This window comes from Rhinatrema bivittatum, chromosome 5 (genome assembly GCF_901001135.1).
Source record: "Rhinatrema bivittatum chromosome 5, aRhiBiv1.1, whole genome shotgun sequence".
NCBI lineage: Eukaryota > Metazoa > Chordata > Amphibia > Gymnophiona > Rhinatrematidae > Rhinatrema > Rhinatrema bivittatum.
The window spans coordinates 124,833,312-124,855,570 of record NC_042619.1 but is presented as its reverse complement, the minus strand read 5'-3'; the positions used below and the strand labels follow the sequence as shown (position 1 = coordinate 124,855,570).

General features: G+C 43.8%; 1 protein-coding gene across 5 annotated transcripts in view; it reads left to right on the top strand.

The window, feature by feature from the left end:
- LRCH1 (leucine rich repeats and calponin homology domain containing 1) overlaps positions 1-22,259 on the top strand; it is a 424,219-nt gene that overhangs the window by 319,516 nt on the left and 82,444 nt on the right. For 3 of the 5 annotated variants that reach the window (XR_003856942.1, XR_003856943.1, XM_029602883.1), the window contains exon 16: positions 527-634. The exons of the other annotated variants lie outside the window; for them this stretch is intronic. Coding sequence is in view for 1 of the 3 variants with exons in the window: in XM_029602883.1 (XP_029458743.1) it covers positions 527-634 (108 nt within the window). In the remaining 2 variants the exon portion in view is untranslated. The remainder of the gene's footprint in view (positions 1-526; positions 635-22,259) is intronic. 5 annotated transcript variants of the gene reach the window in all.

The window sequence follows — 22,259 nt, the reverse complement described above, 5'->3', positions numbered from 1 at the left end:
AACCAACTTTTTCTTATAACGTACATGAAAAACGAATCATTTCACCGTGATTTAAGAAATAAACTGAATTATTGACATGGATTAGTGAGTAATGTTGTTCAAAGTGGTCTCTTTTTGCTTCCGCAACTGCACATCATCTGAGATGCATCAGTGGTATCATTCTGCCAATTCACTGCTCAGGCTGTGAAGTCTATGGGTACTTTTTCTTGCACACAGCAGGGTATAACCATGGAAAACTCTGATATAAAACACGTGTGGCTTTGTTAAAGATTAACATCATTAAATGCATGAACAGTGTGTGATCTGGAAATACTAACACTATTTTTTTTTCTTCACTCTTTCTTATTCTGCACACCCCCCTTCATTCATGCCTTGATTAAATCTCTTGTAAATGGCAATTCTCTCCATTTTCCATGCTCTCCTAATAACATCTATGAACTGCCGCTGCAATCTTTGTGGTCTTTTTTTCATTCCTGGTCCCCTGCGCTGTGTGTGGGATACCTCTGTCATGCCCCCTCCACCGCAGACCCATCCCTCACTCTTCCTCCTGTGTCCTTCAGCAAACTTACACAGGCACCAATAACACGGGCCAGCTGTAGCTACAGTCTGCCGTCAGAAGGAGGCATTGACCATGGTAGGTGATGTATCCATATTCAGTCCGTGGATTGTATAGATGCACATCATATTACAACTGATGCACACTGTTGATGTCTTTCTTCTTTTTTTCTGTTTCTTTCCACTGGATTACTATTATAAGAGCCAGAGGTGACTCTTAGGCAATAAGAAGGAAGTTGGACTTGGTAAACATTTGGTTTTCTTTTGATGTAAATGACTAGGTATCTGTGTAAACAAATAAGGAAAGGACAGTTTAAAGACAGGAGGACACAGAGCCCCAGCATCCCTAGAGCAGATATTAAACTTATTAACAACCTGCTCCAACTGAACCTGCTTGAATATGAGCACGGTAGGACTGCAGTTTCAGAAAGCATAAATGAGACCTCTGTTATGGACCTAAGAGGGTCTCTCAGTGATTGGCACAGAAGACTTGTGCTTGGGTTTTCTTTTGATCGTCTTCAGAGCATGGGAGCATTTCAGGAGTGTGATGTGTTTGGGTCCTGGGAGAAGGCTGAGAGAGAGAGAGAGAGATGCACAAGCATAGGTGACTCTGCTGATGGAGGAAAGCTGCTAGAAGGTGTGGCCTGGAAGATGGGCTCACTTCCAGCCATTAGGCAGGTTTATTTCCCAATGCAGCCATCATGCAGCATGTTGGGAATGAAGGGGCACTGGTGAATTTTAGTGAAGGGAGCTGGAAAGTGCAAAATAAAAAATTGGTTTGTGGCTGATCATTGGAAATTGATTGATGGATGAGGAGAAAGTCAAACATACTTGCATTTCTCTCAAGATTGTTTGATTCCTTTATCATGTTCCCTCTTTTTAACTTTTCTAGAACAAAATATTTCAGGCCAAAGTGTACTTATTTCTTGTTCCTGAATAGTTTGATAAACCAATCTCTCATACATTCTATGCTCTTTTTCAAACATGCATGTATTCTTCTGATATTCAGAGTTAACCAAATAACGTAGCCAACTAAGGGGGTCATTTTCTAACCCTATCGCACGCGAAAAGTCTCTTTTCGCGTGCGATTGCTAAATCGGGGCGGCACTGGGGTGGACGCGGCGAAAACCGCTGGCTGCGAAAAGGTAAGAACCCTTATCGGTGCCAGTAGCGCGCCCAATAGCACCACATTTTACGTTGGCGCTATTGGGTGTGAAAGCCAGCAGCGATAACACCGCGGTGGTGCGATCGCTGCCGGCTTTCGCAAGTCTGCCCCCCATTACCGCGCGATTCAAAGAGCTCTGCGCTGTAGGAAAATCCAGGCCTAAGTCTGGCCAGGCCAAAGGGCTTTCCTAAAGTTAGACGGCTAACTATAAGATAGCCAGCTGTATTCAATAGTGCAGCTGGCTCCATGTCAGAAAGGACAGACTTGAGCCACTTCTGGTGTTGCCCCCTTGCATGCATGGACTTGAAGTCCTGCTTTCTGCCTGAGAAACTGGAATTCTAAATGAATAGATAGGCTGAGTTTGCCAGATAAGTTTATCCAGCTAACATGAAGAGCCGTACAGCTGCTGAATGCTCGGTGTGGTTTCTTTTGAGAGTCCTAGAAATATGCATATATTTTTTCATTTCCATGGGCTTGGGCACAGAAAATTTTAATGGAGTGGAAGGAGGTTTATCCAGGTGGAAATGGGCACTCTTGGATGTTCAAAACTAAAAGAACAAAATGCTGACCAGGAATGTTAGATGTTTCCATTATCTTTTCCAAACTATTTCGATCATGACAAAGGATTATACAGTTGAATAGGGATGTGCTATGAGTTTTAAACGACATGAAAACATCAGTGACATTTGTTAGGTCGTTTTGTGGTTCATGCCCAAAATGACACAATAAAACTAATGGAATATTGTTTTTCACTTTGTAGCATGCTCTAAAGTATTTCAGTGTGCACTCTAAGCAAAGTTTAGTGACGGGCATGCTTTGAAAAAATATAATGCAAAGAGAACTAATGATATAAATCAGAAAATGAAATGATATAAATGAAATAAAACCTAAACAAAATGATATAATGGCATGAAATAACATTTTTTTCTAAGCACAGAATTAACACCCCTCCTCTTCTACCCCCGCACTCACTTGGATGTCCCAATATTGCCTTAAATACCCCTATTCTCCTGCAGATTCCCCTGCACTCACTTGGATCCCCCCATTGCTCCCCTAGATACTTCACATCCCCTCCTTTCTGTTTTTCTACATTATTGGTCTGTGGAACATTAAACACAAAGACATAGAAGCAATTTTTGTCAACTAGATTCATTAATTAGAATTTACAAATGAAAACAGCAGAAGCGCAAGCATCTTGTAATTAAATATGCTTCTTTAGCCTTTAATGGCGAAAAAGTCATCTGTACCTTCTACTGTGCTTGGAGCTCCCTCTGTTGGTGAAAGGTTGTAATGCTGACTTCTTTGCAGATATCACATTTATGAAGGATATTAAGGGCAAGATCTAAATTTCAGCCAAAAGCAGGGCAAAAAAAAAGTGGGAAAGGCCTACAAGTCAATTTACTTGCACAGTTTTGATACAGTATCTTTTGCATAATGATTTAGAGGCCCATATTCAGCCGCTGTATGGCTAGGATAGTTAGCGGAATAAATTTATCTGGCTAACTTAGCCTATATGTCCAGCTGTAAGAATCTGTACATATAGTACTCGAGAGCTCTGCAGTAATCAGTGAAATCTGAGCCATACTATAAAGCCATGTCGCCTAAGGAAATATTCTCTGATAACTTAGTAAATGATACAGGTAAAAATCCAAATGGCCCATCCTGTGTCTACTTAGTGTTTTTTACCTGAGCTCTCAACTCCCCCAACCCCCTACTACTGCCCTCCACTTCCATCCCAGGCCTGCCCGAAATCCGCCACAGCTCTGCTAGCAAGCCAGGTTCTACCATCCTCAACCCTGCCTCCCACAAAACCACACACAATCCAACATTCTGGCCCAGTCTTAATGTTCAGGGTCAGAACCTGCTGTGTACCGTGCGAGACCCCCACGCCACCAGGGGAAACCTTAACTGTGAAGCAGAAATGACTCAGCACTCTTCAGTGGCAGTTTGCAAGAATGCTTTACTTAGGTAACGAGGGGCCAGATTCATTAAGGCTTTTCTCCCATTTGGTGTCTATGGGGAAAACCCTTAATGAATTAGTTACTAGGATAGAAAAACAATAAACGTTATAAACACAGTTACTTGGTTCTTTACATAGGGATGGTGCTGGTATAACCATTGCCAGCATAATAAGCAGGGAGGAAGATGGAGACTCAGACTCACTAGTATAGGTTAAATTATGTGTCACCCCTTCCCATGCAGGGTCAGGTGACACAGCCTGAGATTGTTAATCCTTGTTGTCTTTTCTAGAGGAAGATCTTTTTGTGGTGAAGCAGCTATAAAAAGTCTGGCCGCCCCATATGCTCAGTCCCTCCATACAGATCACACCAGCCTTCTTGAAAGAACTTCATTCAGGGTATAATCAACTTGGTGGCATGAACACGGTAGTGAGAACTCTTGGTGGTGGTTCTCTACATTGTTCCCTTTTCAATATGCCTCATAAGAGGAAGGGGAAAGTGAGGATTTTTCCATTGGAGCCTCAGCCAAAGACTGAAGGATTACTTACTCATGTATCTGTTTGAAGGTCCCTCAACCCATGGTGAGCCCTGAAGAAGAAGTTTTGGTGTTTCATGGGAGTTCGATTTCATTGAGCCCTCCTGACCCTCATTTGCGACCATTCAACAGGAATGGGCCGCTGAAGAGGTGCATAAGAACATAAGAAATTGCCATGCTGGGTCAGACCAAGGGTCCATCAAGCCCAGCATCCTGTTTCCAACAGAGGCCAAAACCAGGCCACAAGAACCTGGCAATTACCCAAACACTAAGAAGATCGCATGCTACTGATGCAATTAATAGCAGTGGCTATTCCCTAAGTAAAATTGATTAATAGCCATTAATGGACTTCTCCTCCAAGAACTTATCCAAACCTTTTTTGTACCCAGCTACACTAAATGCACTAACCACATCCTCTGGGAACAAATTCCAGAGCTTTATTGTGCATTGAGTGAAAAAGAATTTTCTCCGATTAGTCTTAAATGTGCTACTTGCTAACTTCATGGAATGCCCCCTAGTCCTTCTATTATTCGAAAGTGAAAATAACCGAGTCACATCTACTCATTCAAGCACTTCAGCTACTTGTAATGACCCCTCAGAGGAGGGGTGCAGCAGACTCTCACCCAGAGGAAGTATTGGCACACAATATGAAGGAGCTTCAGGGAGCAGTTGGAAGTGTATTCCAGCAGTAGCTGGGTTTGGTGAAGGGAGAATTGACTCCCAGCAGTGAACTGGTGTTGGTTAAAAATCTCTCTCCCACTCAAACTAGAGTTCCTTCTTCTCTGCATAAAACTCCAGTGCAGTATAGGCAGTGTTGGTGAGACTAGACACTTCTATAAGTTCTTGTTCCTTTGTTGAGAATGTTAAGGCCTTGTCTAACAACCAGCAGGCCATAAGCCTGGAGCACACTAAAAGACTAGAGATGCTAGAAAAAGGAGCTGATATTAAAAGCATGAATGCTGGGGCCATTCGGAATAGTATTATTCTACATAGGAAATTAGAACAAATGGAAAATCAGGCAAGATCGCTTAATGTCCAGGTGATGAATTTTACTAAGGCCCCTGGTCTGAAGTCGTGCAAGATTTGGAAGTAATATCTATTGGAGGTACTGAGAATTGTATCTGAAACCATGTCTCCAGTGAGTAAAATATATTTTCTTCCAACAGGGAAGATAATTCCAGTTCAAGTGATGGACCCTGGAGCAGCATACATGCCAGCTTATTTAGAGCAATCTATGGTTGAAGGGAGTTGGAAGGCTCTTTATTATCCTTTGTGTTCCAACAAGATCTTAGTATGGTTATGTGCCTTTTCTTTCAAAATGTTTGTAAGTTGTTCATGGGACAAAGAATATGGATTTTTCCTGATGTAGCGAAGGTTGTATAAACTAGAAGTGGATATTAGCGCATATGTAACCCATTTGGAAAATTAGACTTACGCATGAATACTTCATATACATGCGTATATTATGTTTTCACACATGTAACTCTTTTGAAAATTCACCCCATGGGGCCTTCAAAGGACACTGATCATCATTACTGCATACTTAGTATCAATTCACTGAAAGATACTCACAATTCAAACGGGCCACATAGTGTTACATGTTAATAATCCACCAATCAAAATTAGAGGATAAATTTGTTAACATTAAGACCGATTCTAAGATCCAATCAATCCAATTAACTCCATTCAGGCTACCACACACATAATAGTAATAGACAAATATTGACAAAAGGTACCTCATATCTTACAGTGGTTTAAAGCTTCCTCCTACTGTCCAGGCCAGACTCGGTTTGATCCTTGTGGGGCACTGTAGATATGTACAGTGTCCCATGTTGTTGAAACCATGAAAACGGCCCAGGTGGCAAGAAGAGGAAGATGTGGCGTGCAGTATTGTTCTACTCTTCCTGCCTGTGAAAGGGGAGGTGGGTTAGCTGGTGAGGTGAGTAGAAGAAAGTTGACAGGAAGGATTATCCAGTGGGCAGGTGGGATGGAAGGGATGTTCAGCACAGCAGGGGGAGACAATTAGGCTCTGTGTGTATAAGGAGGGGGGAGGAGGAAGAGACCCAATACTTGACTCCACACATGACCCCAGTCCAGCTCCCTCCTCTGATGCTGGCTCCCTGGTTTGCTGGCTTCATACAGTTCCACAGGAAACAGCAAATCCTGCAAAGAAGGACCATATTTTGTATCCCTTTTCATGGAACTAGCAACAGTATCTATAACCAAGTGTCTTTAGTTGAAGATCAGAACATCTGACAAAATCAAGTTTATTTTAATGGTGATGAAACCCTTTGTATGGAGACTATTGCTTTTAGAAAGCTGAATTAAAAGCGAAAATATCCCTACATCTGCTGTGTTTATCTATGTACTTAATGTATCTAGATTCTCTCTCTCTTTCTCATCTTCTCTCTCTCTTTATCCAGCCACCCTTTGGTTGAGTGTTTCATGGACTTTCCCTTGTCAGATAGATCCAAGCTTTCTAGTTAAAATGACATTACACATATTTTCACATGTGTAAAATCATTCATAAATTACAGAGTGGAAGAACCTGACTTTCAAAATGCATTCTGCGCCCTTTAAAATAATGCTGTTTCTTTATTAGAACAGTTAAATTCAGTTTAACCTCCTTTTACTGGGGAAATGTTATTGTCGGGTATGGAGAAGTGGATGGACAGGCTGTCAAAGAGCTTTTGGCAATTTTCCCAAATTGCTATTCTGTTGGCATCCCGACATTTAGGCTTAAACCATACCATTCAGTTGTGGTATAATGTAATGTTAGACTGGATAAAGTTGGAAGAACTTGAAGCCAGATTTCTGCAAACGTCTCTCACTAAGGAGTACCAGATGTTATGGAAGAGGTTTTATGAGGCTTTTCCCTTACAATATTGACAGAATGAACGCTTTGTTAGAATTCCAGTTGTCTATGTTGGTATGCATGGAGTGTAAATGTGGGTCTTGTGTTATGTGTGTCCTGTTAGCAGCAGTTCTATTAGTTTCTGAAAAGATGGACACATTTGTGAAGGGTAGTGGGTATGTGAGCCCTTATTGCTACAGGGTAGCTGACACAACCTCGAGAGCGAACCTCCCAGGCCTATGCCGGCAGCTGGTGAATGCGCCCTGTAATGGGACAGTCTGGAGCCTCAACTTTACCAGCTGCCTCCCCCTTGGGTTCTGGCGGCCAGTAGTACTTAGGTGGGTCCCTAAGGCGGTGGTGATAAGCAGAGTCAGGAGATGCACCAGAGTCAGGGCAGGTAGCAGGATAACAGAGTCAGAGACCATCCAAGGTCGGGACAGGCTGCTAGCAAGAATAGTCAGGGCCAGGCAAGGGGTCAAATCCAGGTACCAGGTAACGAGGTCAGGTCCAGGCAAGAGGTCAAGTTCCAAGTGGCAGGCAGATGAGGTCAAGTCCAGGCAAGAGGTCAAGATCTGGAGAGGCAAGTAGAACGAAGACACTGGATAAGACGAGTAAGAGAGACAAGATGAGGCTGGATGGCAAGAACCAGGAACGCAGGAAGCAGCAACACATACTACAAGCAGGACGCCCATTGCTGAGGTGTTTGATGTTCCTCCTGTGGAGCCTTAAATGCAGAGGAGGCTGTGATGTCATCAGGGAGCGTTGCGGCCAATTTCCCACTGCTGGCCCTTTAAATGTTGGACTGCTGGGTGCGTGCGTGCCTATGGGAGGCTGAGAGGAGTGGTGGTCTGTGCCATCCCATGCTGTATAGAGCTGCGTCCTGGACCTTGCTGCTTGCGGCATTTCTGCCATGCAGGGACAAGCAGCGGCATGCAAGCCACGACAAACAAGTCAGTGTCCTGGAGTGAGTACTGTGGCTCATGGGGCCTATCCACAAGCTGTGAATCCTAACAACAGTCTCATGTATACTTTATTACATGCTAATGTGGGGGCATGGTCGATATGGGACTCTTTCTAGGTGTAAAAGAGCATTGGATCGTGAACCCTTTCTCATATATCCAGCTTTGACCACTTTGCCAGATAATGTTTCTTGTGGGCATCGTTTAATGTTGGCTTATACTGACGCTTAATGAGTGAGAAGAAAAGATGCTGAAATTTCTATTTTACTATCTCATTCAAAACTTGATTTACTATTTATTTCTGAATCTTGGCACACTAGTGTAGATACAGCTTTATTAAATAATTTATTACCTAGTGCTTACAATTAAATTGGTGTATCTAGAGAAAACAAAAGAGGAGGAGGAGTTTTAGTAATTTTTAAGAAAGATTTACCAGTTAGTAAGATGCAGTTTAGTGCCCCTAAGGGTATTGATGGTATTCTTATTAAGTTATACTCATGGATCGTTTGTTTGCTTTATGTTCCTCCTAGTCAGCCTTCTTCTGTGATTGAAGAGCTGATTATTTTAATTTTGAAACTTCATATACAATTTAATCAAATGATAATTTTAGGAAATTTTAATGTGCATTATGATGATAATTATGCTCCCAGTGTGAAGAAGTTTAAATCATCGATGTATACATTGGTATATCTCAATTGCTTGATGTGCCAACACATGGGGGTGGACTTATTTTAGATTTTGTCTAGTCCCTGATCGTCTTTATGAAATCATATAGTATCATCAGTAAATAGTATATCATAACTTACTGACATTTACTATTAAGTTTGAAACTGCCTTTACAGTATCAAATACTGTGAGTCGTGTTGTTAGAACAGCCTTGGATGAGGATATTTTCAAGGCTCAGTGGGAAGCTTGTGTGGGCAAAAAAGTAAATTTTGATTCAACTGAATCTGAGGTAGAACTGTGGAATATTACCATTAGTTAGGTTTATGACGTTGCAACTCCTGTTAAAACAATAACAGTAAAAAAGCATATGAAACCTGCTGCATGGTATACTAAAGAGTTAGCAGAAAAAAAAGGTTGATCAGGAAAGCTGAACATAAGTGGCGCAAATACGTGCCAAAACCGGGAGATACGCGAATATGTCAGGGTGGTGCACACCGAATAGATTTTAAAAGCTGTCCGAGTATACACAAATCTCCCGCTGTGCGCACAAATAAAAAGTTCCAAAAAAGAGGTGGGGTGGAGGCATGGTGTGGGCAGGGCATAGGCATTCCTAGATTTCAATTTCAAATTAGCGCATAAATACTTATGCGCACAGGAGCGTCGTAGGATCCCCTACCGCATAACTTTACTTTCTTAGCATCCAGCCAGATGAATCCAGAACAAGTGGGTTATGCACTTCTACCAGCAGATGGAGACAAAGCAAACTGATGTCACAATATATATATACCCCTGGAGTGACATCAATCTGCCAGTATTCTCTGTCTCCAGCAGATGGTGGACATGCATTTCCCTACTGGGGATTGCTTCGATTGTAAAAGGAGAAATAAGGAAATGTATTCGCCCTGCTCTCCTGCGGTGATACCAAAAGGTCCCTCCCCCAGTTGAGAATTCCTGAGCTGACTTTTGTGGTCTGGTAGCGATTTTTTCAGCCAGTGTGGACTTAGCTGTTAAGCAGCAGGTGCAAGAAGCAGAGTGCGGCAATGACAACATATGCCCTCTCTCCCTGCAGCTGGAGGCCGTCTCTGTACTCAGCCAGGTAAGGCTGAGCTCAGGTAAGTTTAAAAAAAATAAAAAATAAAAATAGAAAATACAGAAACCGAGGAGGAGAGTTTTATGCTGTAGGGTTTCCTCCTTCCCCCAGTCTCCGTGCTCTGCACACCATTCCGTCATTCGTCCTGCTCATGGGAGGTCGAGGGACGTGGGCAGCCTGGTGGGTTGAGCAGCCTCTGTAGGCTAGGCCCCACTCTGAGACTCACCACGTAGTGGGCTTCAGTGACTTTTTGTGTGCTTTCTTTAGGCTGCCCTCTACAGGATTGTGGTACGGTGTGTGCGTCTAGCTATGCATCTAGGTTGTGCGTCCAAGTTAAGCAGCGCCTTATTTGGCCACCCACTTACCTGTGTGCACAAGTTGAGTGTTGCTGTAAGCTTAATTTTTTTACAGTGCCTATCCTAGGGACACCTAAGTCTTGGACCCCTAGGCATTGGGACGCCTATGTGGGAGACGCCTAGGTGTTGGACACCTAATTTTTGGATGCTTAGGTTGGACGCCTAGAATTTTTGGACACCTTAAAAAAAAAAGAAAAAAAAAAGCTAGACGCATGCCTCCGGCCACCGATCAGTATACTGCTGGTTTAAGGGCACCTATATCTAAGAAACCTAAGGGGCAGATTTTCAAAGGCTACATGCATAACATACACGCGTAACCCAAGAAAATCTGCCCCGCGTGCGCCGAGCCTATTTTGCATAGGCTTGGCGGTGCGCGCAAGCCCTGGGACATGCGTATGTCCCAGGGCTTTCAGAAATGGGCGGATCGGGGGTGGGGGCGTGGTGGCGGTCTGGGGCGGGGCTGGGGGCAGGACGGGGGTGTGGAGGCGGGGCAGGGGACGTTCCCAAGTCCTCCGGCACAGTGGCCGTGCCAGAGGTTCGTGTGCCGGCAGTTGGCTGGCGCGCGCAAGTTACGCCTGTCAGGCGTAACTCTATCAAATAAGGTAGGGGGGGATTTAGGTAGGGCCAGGGGGTGGGTTAGATAGGGGAAGGGAGGGAAAGGTGGAGGGAATGGGGAAAACCATTGGGGCTCCCCTCGGGCTCAGCGCGCTCAAGGTGCACATGTGTGCACCCTCTTGTGCGCGCCAAGCTTGGATTTTATAACATGCACGCGGTAGCACGCACACGTTATAAAATTGGGCTTAGGTTTGTTCGCGCCGGGTTGTGCAAACAAATCTACGCCCACGCGTAGATTTTAAGATCTGGCCCTAAGTGCCTTTCTCTTTGCACTGCCTGTCATATTCAGGCATCTCAACCAGGAGTGCCCGCTGACTTGTGCCAGCGCTGTTTGGAGGCTCAGGGAGAATTATCTTCCTCTGATTTCACTAAGCCTGGTTCTTCCCAGCCGGATGTAGGTCTGGGTAAGGACGTTTCAGGTGGGGCACGTTATTTTGGAATTCCCCTAACTGGTTCTTCAGCAGGGGAAGGCAGCTCAGTGAGTACACCTCAGGTACCTCCTGGTTTGGATACTTCTACATTTTCATGGGTAGAATTTTTTCAGGGATTCTAATCCTTTTTTCAGGTGCAGTCCTCAGCTCCATCCACTGCTTCTAAGGCAGAGTTACAGGTGCAAATCTTGCCTGGACCTACTGTTAAGCACTGGAGTACTCCTAGAATGGCAGTGGGACTGCCCAATAGAGATCTGAATGATACGGATGATGGTGCCAATCCTGACACTCTTGAGGATGGTGAAATTCCTCCAGGATTAGAACAGAATAGGTCTATGCTACGGTTCTTCCATAGAAATGAACTGCCGGCCCTGATTTCCCAGACCTTGAAAATGCTGGGAGTACCTGGGGCAGATTCCTTGTCTGAGCCAAAGAAAAATCCCATTTTGGTTTCTCTGAGTAAAGCCTCTTGTTTTTCCCCTGTTATGGAGGCCATTCAAGTTCTGATTGATCTTGAGTGGGGCACATCAGAGGCTAATTTCAAAGGAGGTTGAGTTTTGGAAGGTCTGTACTTTCTGGAACCATTGGTGAGAGCGTGTTTATGTTTTCTGAAGATGGATGCACTTGTATGTTCAGTCTCCAAGCGATCTACTATCCCCGTAGAAAGCGCGGCCTTGAAGGATATACATGAAAGGAGGATTGAAACTATCCTTAAGCAGGCATTTAAAGCAGTGGCAATGACTTTGCAAATAGTTTCTTGTTATTCCCTGGTAGCTTGCTCTTGTTTACTTCTCTCTCAAGAGCTTGATGACTCTGAGGTAAATTCCATGGAAGTTATGGAGCCAGCGGCCGCCTTCTTGGCAGATGCAGGCTGCGATTTGGTCCACACCTCAGCCAGAGGGGTGGCTTCAGAATTGCAGCCAGGTGTCAGTTATGGCTGAGAAATTGGTTGGCTGATGCGACATCCAAGGGTAACTTTACAAAATTGCCCTTTAAAGGTCGCTCTTGTTTGGGAGCGAGTTGGAGAAACTGGCCAGTAAGTGGGACAAATCACTGGTTCCTCGATTACCAGAGGATAAGAAGCAGGCGCCACACTCCTTTAGCATGAAAAGATGTGCTAGGAGATCCAAGCGATTTTGACTGTATAGAGGAGTAATGTTTCAGAAGACTCGACCTTTTGGTAGGTATCAGTCCTTTCATCCCAGACAGCCCTGAAGGGGCGGGGGCTCGGGTAGTGGATCCTCCTGATCCTCTCAATGAAAGTTTGCCAACCCACCCCCAGGAACAGGAGATAGGGGGATGCCTCTCTCTCATCTATCAGAGATGGGTTGAGATCACAATGGATCAATGGGTCCTGGAGGTGATACGAAAAGGATATGCACTGGAGTTTCGCAATATTCCTCAGGACGTGTTCATGGTCCCTCCCTGCCACTCTATGTAGAAGAAGCCGGCAGTGGAGGATACATTGGCAAGGCTGTGATTCTGATGCCCACGTCTCAATAAAATACGGAGCGATATTCAATTTATTTCATTAGGCCCAAGAAAGAAGGATCCTTTTGTCCCATCCTAGATCTCAAAGGTATCAACCGTCATCTGCGAATGATGCATTTTCGCATGGAGACCTTGCGCGCGATGATAATGGCCGTGCAGTCGGGGGAATTTCTGACCTCTTTGGACCTGTCCAAAGCCTATCTTTGTGTTCCCATTCAACTAGAGCATTAAAGCTTTCTGCGGTTCATAGTTCTGGGACACCATTATCAGTTTTGGCACTGCTCCCAGTACCTTTTCCAAGGTAATGGTGGTGGTTATGGCAGAATTGAGAAAGGATGGAATCCTAGTACACCTGTATTTGGACATCTGGCTGATGTGAGCCAAGTCATTGGGAGAGAACCGCCTGGTGACCCGCAAGATGATCTCCCTGTTACAGGAGCTTGGCTGGGTAGTGAACCTGGCCAAGAGCAGTCTTCAGCCTGCTCAGTCATTGGAATATCTTGGAGTTTGGTTCAAGATGAAGCAAGACAAGGTTTTCCTGCTGGAAGCTCGAATTCAGAAGTTGATGGCACAGCTACGTCTATTGATGAACACTTTGTGCCCAACCGTACGGTCCTACCTGCAGGTACTTGGTTTAATGGTGGCAACCCTGGAAGTGGTACCATGGATGAGAGCGCATATGCGTCCTCTTCAGCGCTCCTTTGGTGTCTCGGTGGAACCCACAGTCTCTGGACTATTCAATTGGGCTCCACCTGCTGATGGAGGTCTCCTGATTGCAGTGGTGGCTACAGCCGGATCATCTAAGGAAGGGAATTTCCCTTGCACCACTGGACTGGCTAGTACTGATGACAGATGCAAGCCTCCATGGTTGGGGAGCTCACTGTCAGGAGCTGACAGCGGAAGGACGCTGGGATTCAGAAGAGTCTCTCTGGAACATCAATCATTTGGATGCCAAGGCAATCCAACTGGCATGTTTGCAGTTTGGAGACAGGCTGCAGGGTTGAGCAGTCTGGATAAAGTCAGACAATGCAATGACTGTGGCTTACATAAATCATCAGGGAGAAACCAAGAGCCAATAAGTGTCGCAGGAGATAGAATAACTTAAGGAATAGACCGAACTACATCTCTAGATGATCTCAGCCTCACATATAGTAGGAAAAGACAATGTAAGAGCAGACTTTCTCAGCAGGGAAAATCTGGACCCAGGAGAATGGGCACTATCAAACAAGACATTTCAGCTGATTCTGAATTGCTGGGATCTCCCATTTCTAGACCTGCGGCAACTTCTCACAGTGCGAAATTTCGCAGTTCTTCAGTCGCAGGAGAGATCCGAAGTCATTGTTGATCAATGCCTTGGTGCAGGAGTGGCCGGAAGACAAGTTGCTGAATGCCTTTCCTCTATGGTCCATGTTGGGTAGATTAGTCCGAAGGATCGAGCGCCACAGAAGGATGGTGCTCTTGGTTGCTTCAGATTGTCCCAGGAGACTGGTATGCGGATCTGCGGTGGCTCCTAGCGGAATCGCCCCTTTGGCCTCCGGTGCACAGGGATCTGTTGTGGCAGGGTCCTATTCTTCATGAAGATCCAACTTGATTTTGTCTTATGGTATGCCCCTTGAAAGGGCTTGCAGTGATTTCTATCTTGCTAAGAGCTAGAAAGTTCTCCATTTCCTTGGCCTATGTGCGGGTTTGGTGAGTTTTTTCAGGCTGGGAGAATCGAGGTACTCTATCTTGTTCAGTCAAGATCCTGCTCATTTTGGAAATTTTGAAGGATGGCTTGAATAAAGGCTTGGCACTTAATTCCTTAAAGGTACACGTAGTGGCTCTCGCCTGTTTCAGAGGTCAGATGAATGGTGGATCCTTGTCAACTCATATTGATGAGGCCTGTTTCCTGAAAGGAGTGAAACATCTTCATCCTCCTCCTCCTCCACCTTCATCCTCCAGTTTCTGGTGCCCTTATGGAGTCTTAATTTGGTATTGGATTTTTTAGCGGGCCCTACATTTAGACTGATGCGTAACCTGACCTTGCGGTTACTGACCTTGAAAATGATATTTCTTGTGGCAATTTGTTCTGTGCGTAGGGTTTCCGAACTGCAGGCCTTGTCTTGCCTGGAGCCATTCCTCCGGGTGACTCCAGAGTCGGTACAGCTGCATACTGTTCCTTCTTTTCTACCAAAGGTAGTCACTGACTTTCACTTAAATCAGTTCATCTCCCTGCCATTTCTAGACAGTGAAAGAGATGTAGAGGAGTATCGTGTGTTGTGAACCTTGGATGACAAGAGACATATTGTCCAGTATCTGGAGGTTACTAAGCCTTTACGGAAGACAGATCGCCTGTTTGTCCTTCACAGCAGTACTAGGCAAGGAGAGCCAGCCTCATGGGCTACCATAGCTCGCTGGATTAAGGAGGTAGTCACAGTTGCATACGTTGATGCTGGGAAGCCGTTACCTAGTCAGGTCTGGGCTCATTCCACTAGGGCTCAGGCAGGGTCATGGGCGGAAATGAAATTGTTGTCTCCCGTCGACATTTGCCAAGCTGCAATGTGGTCCTCATTACATACCTTTTCCAGGTATTATCTTCTAGATTGCAAACCTGGGAGGACACAGCCTTTGCACTTGCGGTTTTGACTGGACTGCGGGCAGCCTCCTACCCTATTCAGGAGTAGCTTGGGTACATCCCACTTGCTCTGGATTCATCTGACTGGACGTTACAAAATGAGAAATTACTACTTACCTGATAATTTCCTTTTCTTTAGGACAGTCAGATGAATCCAGCTTCCCTCCCTTGCCTGTCGATTGGTTGTATTATGGTCCTTCTCCATGGCTACTTGTTACAGGGATTACTGGTGTTAGTCCAGTCCCTAGACTAGTGTTAATACATTCTTGTCTGAGCTCAGTGTTGCTTGTTGGCTGAGTATTGAAATAGTTATCTGTTTAATCAAGTTTGCTAGTCTATCCACAGTTGCTTTAGAAGAGAATAACTGGCAGGCTGATTTCACTGCAGTGGTATATATACTGTGACATCAGTTTGCTCCATCTCCATCTGCTGGTAGAGGTGCATGACCCACTTGTTCTGGATTCAACTGACTGTCCTAAAGAAAAGGAAATTATCAGTTAAGTAGTAATTTCTCATTCTGCTATGGAGGATGTGTAAGTAATAAAATAAATTGAAGGGGTTTTAAGGGTCGGGGCTAACAGGAGAGAAGGGAGACTAGTAATCTTACCTGGGTGAAATGGGAATGAACTGGGAAAACTGGTATTGGTGTCAGCACACATGACTATTAAAATCCCCCAACTTATGCGGTAGTGGCAATTGCGTGCACAGGCGCCTGTCCACTTAAAATTGTGCGCACATGTCTGAACAGTCAGTCTATTTTATAACGTGCACGCATATACGCACGTATTATATAAAATGGCCATGTCCCTTGGCGCAAGCTGGCAAATGCATGCACATATGCTCCCGCGCGCCTGTTTAAAAGTTACCGTCCCACAGAATAAGGAAGAATATAATACAGTAGTAACTGAGTCTAAATAGCTTATTACTAACATTAAACATGCTTACTTTACTCAGTTAATTGCGAATTCTATAAATAAGCCCTTAGAATTATTCTCTGTGGTTAAAAGAATGATTGAAGCTCCAGAAAGAGTTAGAGATGATATGCCACGAAGTCAAGGCCATGTGTCATTTTTTCAGAATAAAAATATTAATGTTTCAGAATACTTTGAGTACCTCAGTTCAGCCTACTGTTTTAAAAGCCTGCAATAAGGTGGTTCCCATTATTTAGTGAGAAATTCATCCTTTAACAGATAAAAGTTTGCAACGGCTGTTGCCCAAAATAAAGTCATCATATTGTAATTTAGATCCCTGTCCATTTTGGGTAGTAAAGAACATGGTTACATTATTGGTCGACTCTTTGGTTGAGATTATCAGTCTGTCTTTATCGGAAGGAATGGTACCCAAGGTTTTAAAACAGTCAATTTTTAAACTTATTTTGAAGGATTATTCGATCTCAGCCTTGGAACTTTCTAATTATTGTCCAGTTTTGAATCTTTGTTCTATCAGTAAAGTTTTTGAAAAGTGGGTATTATCACAGATGGATGATTTTTTTTAGCTGAGAAAAATTTATTAAATAAAGATCAATATGGTTTCAGAAAGGGTTTTGGAACTGAAACCTTGCTGATTTCTTTATTAGATGACATTTGTTGTGATTTGCAGTCGAATAAGATGGGGGTTTTAGTGCAGTTGGATATCTCCTGTGCCATTGACCCAGTATGTCACAATATCCTGCTTTCAAAGTTACCCCAGTTTGGTACTGGAGGAAAAGTACTTGCTTGGTTTGATTCCTACTTACATGATAGAAGTCAGCAGGTACAGCTGAATAACTCCAGCTCTGATTGGTATGCGCGTCCTGCAGGGGCTCCTCAAGGATCTGCCTTGTCTGAGGTTCTCTTTAATATTTACATGCAAGCACTGGCTGAAGTTTTGTCATCGTTTAATCTGCCTTTTAAAATATATGCAGACGATGTGTAGTTTTATATTCCGAGTTTGGAAGTGGGTGAGTTTCTGTATAAACTTTTAATAAAACTATGTCCCATGTAAAGAACTGGCTGTGCACAAACGGTTTACTTCTTAGTGTTGATAAAACTACTATTCTGTGCCTTGGAAAAAAAGAACCACCTGTGATTTCAGCCAATATGCTTTTTTTGTGGATTTAAAGTAGAGTTATTTAGTGAAGTTAGAAATTTAGGAGTGTTATTGGATTCAAAACTTTTATTTAAGTCACAGGTTACTAAGGTAGCAAGGATCACTTTTTACAAACTGTGCATGCTTAATATATCCCCTACTTTAAAAGATTTGCATTGGCTTTCTATTGCTTTGCGTGTTAAATTTAAGCTCTTGACATTGGTCCCTAAAGTTATATATTTTGAGAGCTTTTGTTTAGGGGAAAAGGTAAACTGGTATATTCCTACGTGTGCTCTTCAGTCTGCAATCCGAGGGCTATGAATGACTCCTTCCAAGGTAGGAAAAGGGTTTTTTCTATTGCAGCTGTTAACCAGTGGAAGTCTTTGCCATTAGATCTTTACAATGAGAGAAATGTTTTGCGTTTTTGGAAACAATTTAAAGCTATACTCGTCACTCAGGCGTTCTCTGACCAGTCAGAAGGTATTTGAAGGTGTATGTTAGAATTTGATAATTGTATAATGTACTAATTGTAAATGTATGTTTTCATACTGCTTTATTTTTTGTGTTAAATTTTAATTGCATATAAGAACATAAGAACATAAGAACATAAGAAAATGCCATACTGGGTCAGACCAAGGGTCCATCAAGCCCAGCATCCTGTTTCCAACAGTGGCCAATCCAGGCCATAAGAACCTGGCAAGTACCCAAAAACTAAGTCTATTCCATGTAACCATTGCTAATGGCAGTGGCTATTCTCTAAGTGAACTTAATAGCAGGTAATGGACTTCTCCAAGAACTTATCCAATCCTTTTTTAAACACAGCTATACTAACTGCACGAACCACATTCTCTGGCAACAAATTCCAGAGTTTAATTGTGCGTTGAGTAAAAAAGAACTTTCTCCGTTTAGTTTTAAATGTGCCCCATGCTAACTTCATGGAGTGTCCCCTAGTCCTTCTACTATCCGAAAGAGTAAATAACCGATTCACATCTACCCGTTCTAGACCTCTCATGATTTTAAACACCTCTATCATATCCCCCCTCAGTCGTCTCTTCTCCAAGCTGAAAAGTCCTAACCTCTTTAGTCTTTCCTCATAGGGGAGTTGTTCCATTCCCCTTATCATTTTGGTAGCCCTTCTCTGTACCTTCTCCATCGCAATTATATCTTTTTTGAGATGCGGCGACCAGAATTGTACACAGTATTCAAGGTGCGGTCTCACCATGGAGCGATACAGAGGCATTATGACATTTTCCGTTTTATTCATCATTCCTTTTCTAATAATTCCCAACATTCTGTTTGCTTTTTTGACTGCCGCAGCACACTGAACCGACGATTTCAATGTGTTATCCACTATGACACCTAGATCTCTTTCTTGGGTTGTAGCACCTAATATGGAACCCAACATTGTGTAATTATAGCATGGGTTATTTTTCCCTATATGCATCACCTTGCACTTATCCACATTAAATTCCATCTGCCATTTGGATGCCCAATTTTCCAGTCTCACAAGGTCTTCCTGCAATTTATCACAATCTGCTTGTGATTTAACTACTCTGCACAATTTTGTGTCATCTGCAAATTTGATTATCTCACTCGTCGTATTTCTTTCCAGATCATTTATAAATATATTGAACAGTAAGGGTCCCAATACAGATCCCTGAGGCACTCCACTGTCCACTCCCTTCCACTGAGAAAATTGCCCATTTAATCCTACTCTCTGTTTCCTGTCTTTTAGCCAGTTTGCAATCCACGAAAGGACATCGCCACCTATCCCATGACTTTTTACTTTTCCTAGAAGCCTCTCATGAGGAACTTTGTCAAACGCCTTCTGAAAATCCAAGTATACTATATCTACCGGTTCACCTTTATCCATATGTTTATTAACTCCTTCAAAAAAGTGAAGCAGATTTGTGAGGCAAGACTTGCCCTGGGTAAAGCCATGCTGACTTTGTTCCATTAAACCATGTCTTTCTATATGTTCTGTGATTTTGATGTTTAGAACACTTTCCACTATTTTTCCTGGCACTGAAGTCAGGCTAACCGGTCTGTAGTTTCCCGGATCGCCCCTGGAGCCCTTTTTAAATATTGGGGTTACATTTGCTATCCTCCAGTCTTCAGGTACAATGGATGATTTTAATGATAAGTTACAAATTTTTACTAATAGGTCTGAAATTTCATTTTTAGTTCCTTCAGAACTCTGGGGTGTATACCATCCGGTCCAGGTGATTTACTACTCTTCAGTTTGTCAATCAGGCCTACCACATCTTCTAGGTTCACTGTGATTTGATTCAGTCCATCTGAATCATTACCCATGAAAACCTTCTCCATTACGGGTACCTCCCCAACATCCTCTTCAGTAAACACTGAAGCAAAGAAATCATTTAATCTTTCCGCGATGGCCTTATCTTCTCTAAGTGCCCCTTTAACCCCTCGATCATCTAACGGTCCAACTGACTCCCTCACAGGCTTTCTGCTTCGGATATATTTAAAAAAGTTTTTACTGTGAGTTTTTGCCTCTACAGCCAACTTCTTTTCAAATTCTCTCTTAGCCTGTCTTATCAATGTCTTACATTTAACTTGCCAATGTTTATGCTTTATCCTATTTTCTTCTGTTGGATCCTTCTTCCAATTTTTGAATGAAGATCTTTTGGCTAAAATAGCTTCTTTCACCTCCCCTTTTAACCATGCCGGTAATCGTTTTGCCTTCTTTCCACCTTTCTTAATGTGTGGAATACATCTGGACTGTGCTTCTAGAATGGTATTTTTTAACAATGACCACGCCTCTTGGACATTTTTTACTTTTGTAGCTGCTCCTTTCAGTTTTTTTCTAACAATTTTCTCATTTTATCAAAGTTTCCCTTTTGAAAGTTTAGCACGAGAGCCTTGGATTTGCACACTGTTCCTTTTCCAGTCATTAAATCAAATTTGATCATATTATGATCACTATTGCCAAGTGGCCCCACCACCGTTACCTCTCTCACCAAGTCCTGTGCTCCACTGAGAATTAGATCTAAAATTGCTCCCTCTCTCGTCGGTTCCTGAACCAATTGCTCCATAAAGCTATCATTTATTCCATCCAGGAACGTTATCTCTCTAGCGTGACCCGATGATACATTTACCCAGTCTATATTGGGGTAATTGAAGTCTCCCATTATTACTGCACTACCAATTTGGTTGGCTTCCCTAATTTCTCTTAGCATTTCACTGTCCATCTCACCATCTTGACCAGGTGGACGGTAGTATACCCCTATCACTGTAGTCTTCCCTGATACACAAGGGATTTCTACCCATAAAGATTCAATTTTGTATTTAGTCTCATGCAGGATGTTTATCCTGTTAGACTCTATGCCATCCCGGACATAAAGCGCCACACCTCCTCCCGACTGCTCCTCTCTGTCATTGCGATATAATTTGTACCCCGGTATAGCACTGTCCCATTGGTTATCCTCTTTCCACCATGTCTCTGAGATGCCAATTAAGTCTATGTCATCATTTACTGCTATACATTCTAATTCTCCCATCTTACTTCTTAGACTTCTGGCATTAGCATACAAACATTTCAAAGTTTGTTTTTTGATTGTATTTTTATTCTGCTTTTTAATTGATAGGGATAAGTTAGAATTTTTTAGCTCAGGTGAGTTTTTAGTTACAGGCATTTGGACTACTTTTCTAATTATTGGAACCTCACTGTCGGGATGCCCTAATTCTAATGCATCATTAGTATCCTTTAAAGATACATCTCTCCGAACCATGCGCTGCTGAGCGACTGTCGGCTTTCCCCTTTGTTCTATGTTTTATGCGATCCACACTGAACATTATGGGGCGGATTTTCAGAGCCCTGCTCGCGTAAATCCGCCCAAAACCGGGCGGATTTACGCGAGCAGGGCCCTGCGCGCCGGTAAGCCTATTTTACATAGGCCTACCGGCGCGCGCAAACCCCGGGACTCGCGTACGTCCCGGGGTTTTCGGAGGGGGGGCGTGTCGGGGGCGTGTCGGGGGGCGGGCCCGGTCGTCGCGGCGTTTCGGGGGCGTGTCGGCAGCGTTTTGGGGGCGGGTACGGGGGCGTGGCTACGGCCCGGGGCGGTCTGGGGGCGTGGCCGCGCCCTCCGTACCCGCCCCCAGGTCGTGGCCCGGTGCGCAGCAGGCCCGCTGGCGCGCGGGGATTTACGTCTCCCTCCGGGAGGCGTAAATCCCCCGACAAAGGTAAGGGGGGGGTGTAGACAGGGCCGGGTGGGTGGGTTAGGTAGGGGAAGGGAGGGTAAGGTGAGGGGAGGGCAAAGGAAAGTTCCCTCCGAGGCCGCTCCGATTTCGGAGCGGCCTTGGAGGGAACGGGGGGAGGCAGCGCGGCTCGGCGCGCGCAGGCTATACAAAATCGATAGCCTTGCGCGCGCCGATCCAGGATTTTAGTGGATACGCGCGGCTCCGCGCGTATCTACTAAAATCCAGCGTACTTTTGCTTGAGTCTGATGCGCAAGCAAAAGTAGGCTGATCGCGCTTCTTTTAAAATCTACCCCTATGCATATTGCACACTATAAGATTTAATAAATAAATAAATATTGTTTTACTGTGTGGCATCACAGAAATAAAAGATGTTTTAAATGTTGGCAATAATTTCACTTCTAAAATTATGAAAAGACTTCCACGTTTAGATGCATGGCGTTCTTTTGCTTTCGGAACACTTGAAAGGATTCTGCTGGAGCTCACGGCTGATTTGCTCCTTGTTTCTGAGTCATGATAATTGGAGCGTTTGACAGAGCTCTCTTGTCATTAGTGAACATCTTTCTTTTTCATTATCACTCCTGCCAGAAAAATTGCAAAAATTATCTTTCTAACAGCTGTAGTTATTGAAAGCTCCTTCCAGTCAGCTTAAACTAATTAAGGTTCCTAGACCAAGGTTTTCTTC